We start from the raw sequence: 720 nt of genomic DNA on the forward strand, positions 1-720 counted from the left end.
CGCGGCGTCGGCTGTTGGCTACGCCAGCCATGCCGGGCATAGCTGCGGAGAAAACGCGGCTGAAACCGAGTAGGACNAAATCAATCAATCAATCATACAGTACGCTGCTTCGACTATCACGTCAAGCCTCGTTCTTTTACTTTCCGCATCTGCAATACAAGCGCAATAGAGCTGACCTTCCTTACACAATTAGACCTATTCTTCTACTACCTCGCCCGCCACAGATCACTCAACGACGTGTGCAAGTGGTTCTACTATGTTGCCAATGATAACGAGGGTAGAGGCACAGTCTTCTTCGAGTGCTGCGACCCCTAGCTCGCTACATTCCATCCTGCATAAGCGGAATATTTGCGCACAACCTATCGGCGCGGCGAATGTCCGCTTCTGTGTACTGGGTGGATTTGCTCACGGATCTTCCATAAATTCGCGGAGCTGACGTCTCACTGCATAGAGTATCACAAAAAAGCAAGTATATGCGAGTGCCACCGCATCCGTACGCGCAATGCGCCGAGACTTGCCTTTAATGTTCGGTCATACTGTGCCGGACAGCGCAATGCCCCAACAACACCTAACTATCGTCTATGATGGTTCTAAGTTGTGTGGCTAGTCCCGTCGGGTCAGGGCTCTGAAGGCGGCCCTTGAGGCAGCAGTGGCACTGATCACTGGGAATTTCTAGCCTTGCAAAACGGCGCATAAAAGCTTACGTCGCGATCACATCAC

At 51.9% G+C, this 720-nt stretch overlaps 1 protein-coding gene across 1 annotated transcript; it reads left to right on the forward strand.

The window, feature by feature from the left end:
• Positions 1-29: 29 nt before the first annotated feature.
• On the forward strand, positions 30-315 carry COCCADRAFT_10620 (uncharacterized protein; the record flags this gene model as incomplete). The annotated part of the gene is made up of 2 exons (XM_007720891.1): positions 30-69; positions 194-315. 2 exons carry the CDS (start codon positions 30-32, stop codon positions 313-315), a joined length of 162 nt encoding a protein of 53 aa, XP_007719081.1.
• Positions 316-720: the final 405 nt, after the last annotated feature.

The sequence above is a fragment of the Bipolaris zeicola genome, assembly GCF_000523435.1.
Source record: "Bipolaris zeicola 26-R-13 unplaced genomic scaffold scaffold_784, whole genome shotgun sequence".
NCBI classification, from domain to species: domain Eukaryota; kingdom Fungi; phylum Ascomycota; class Dothideomycetes; order Pleosporales; family Pleosporaceae; genus Bipolaris; species Bipolaris zeicola.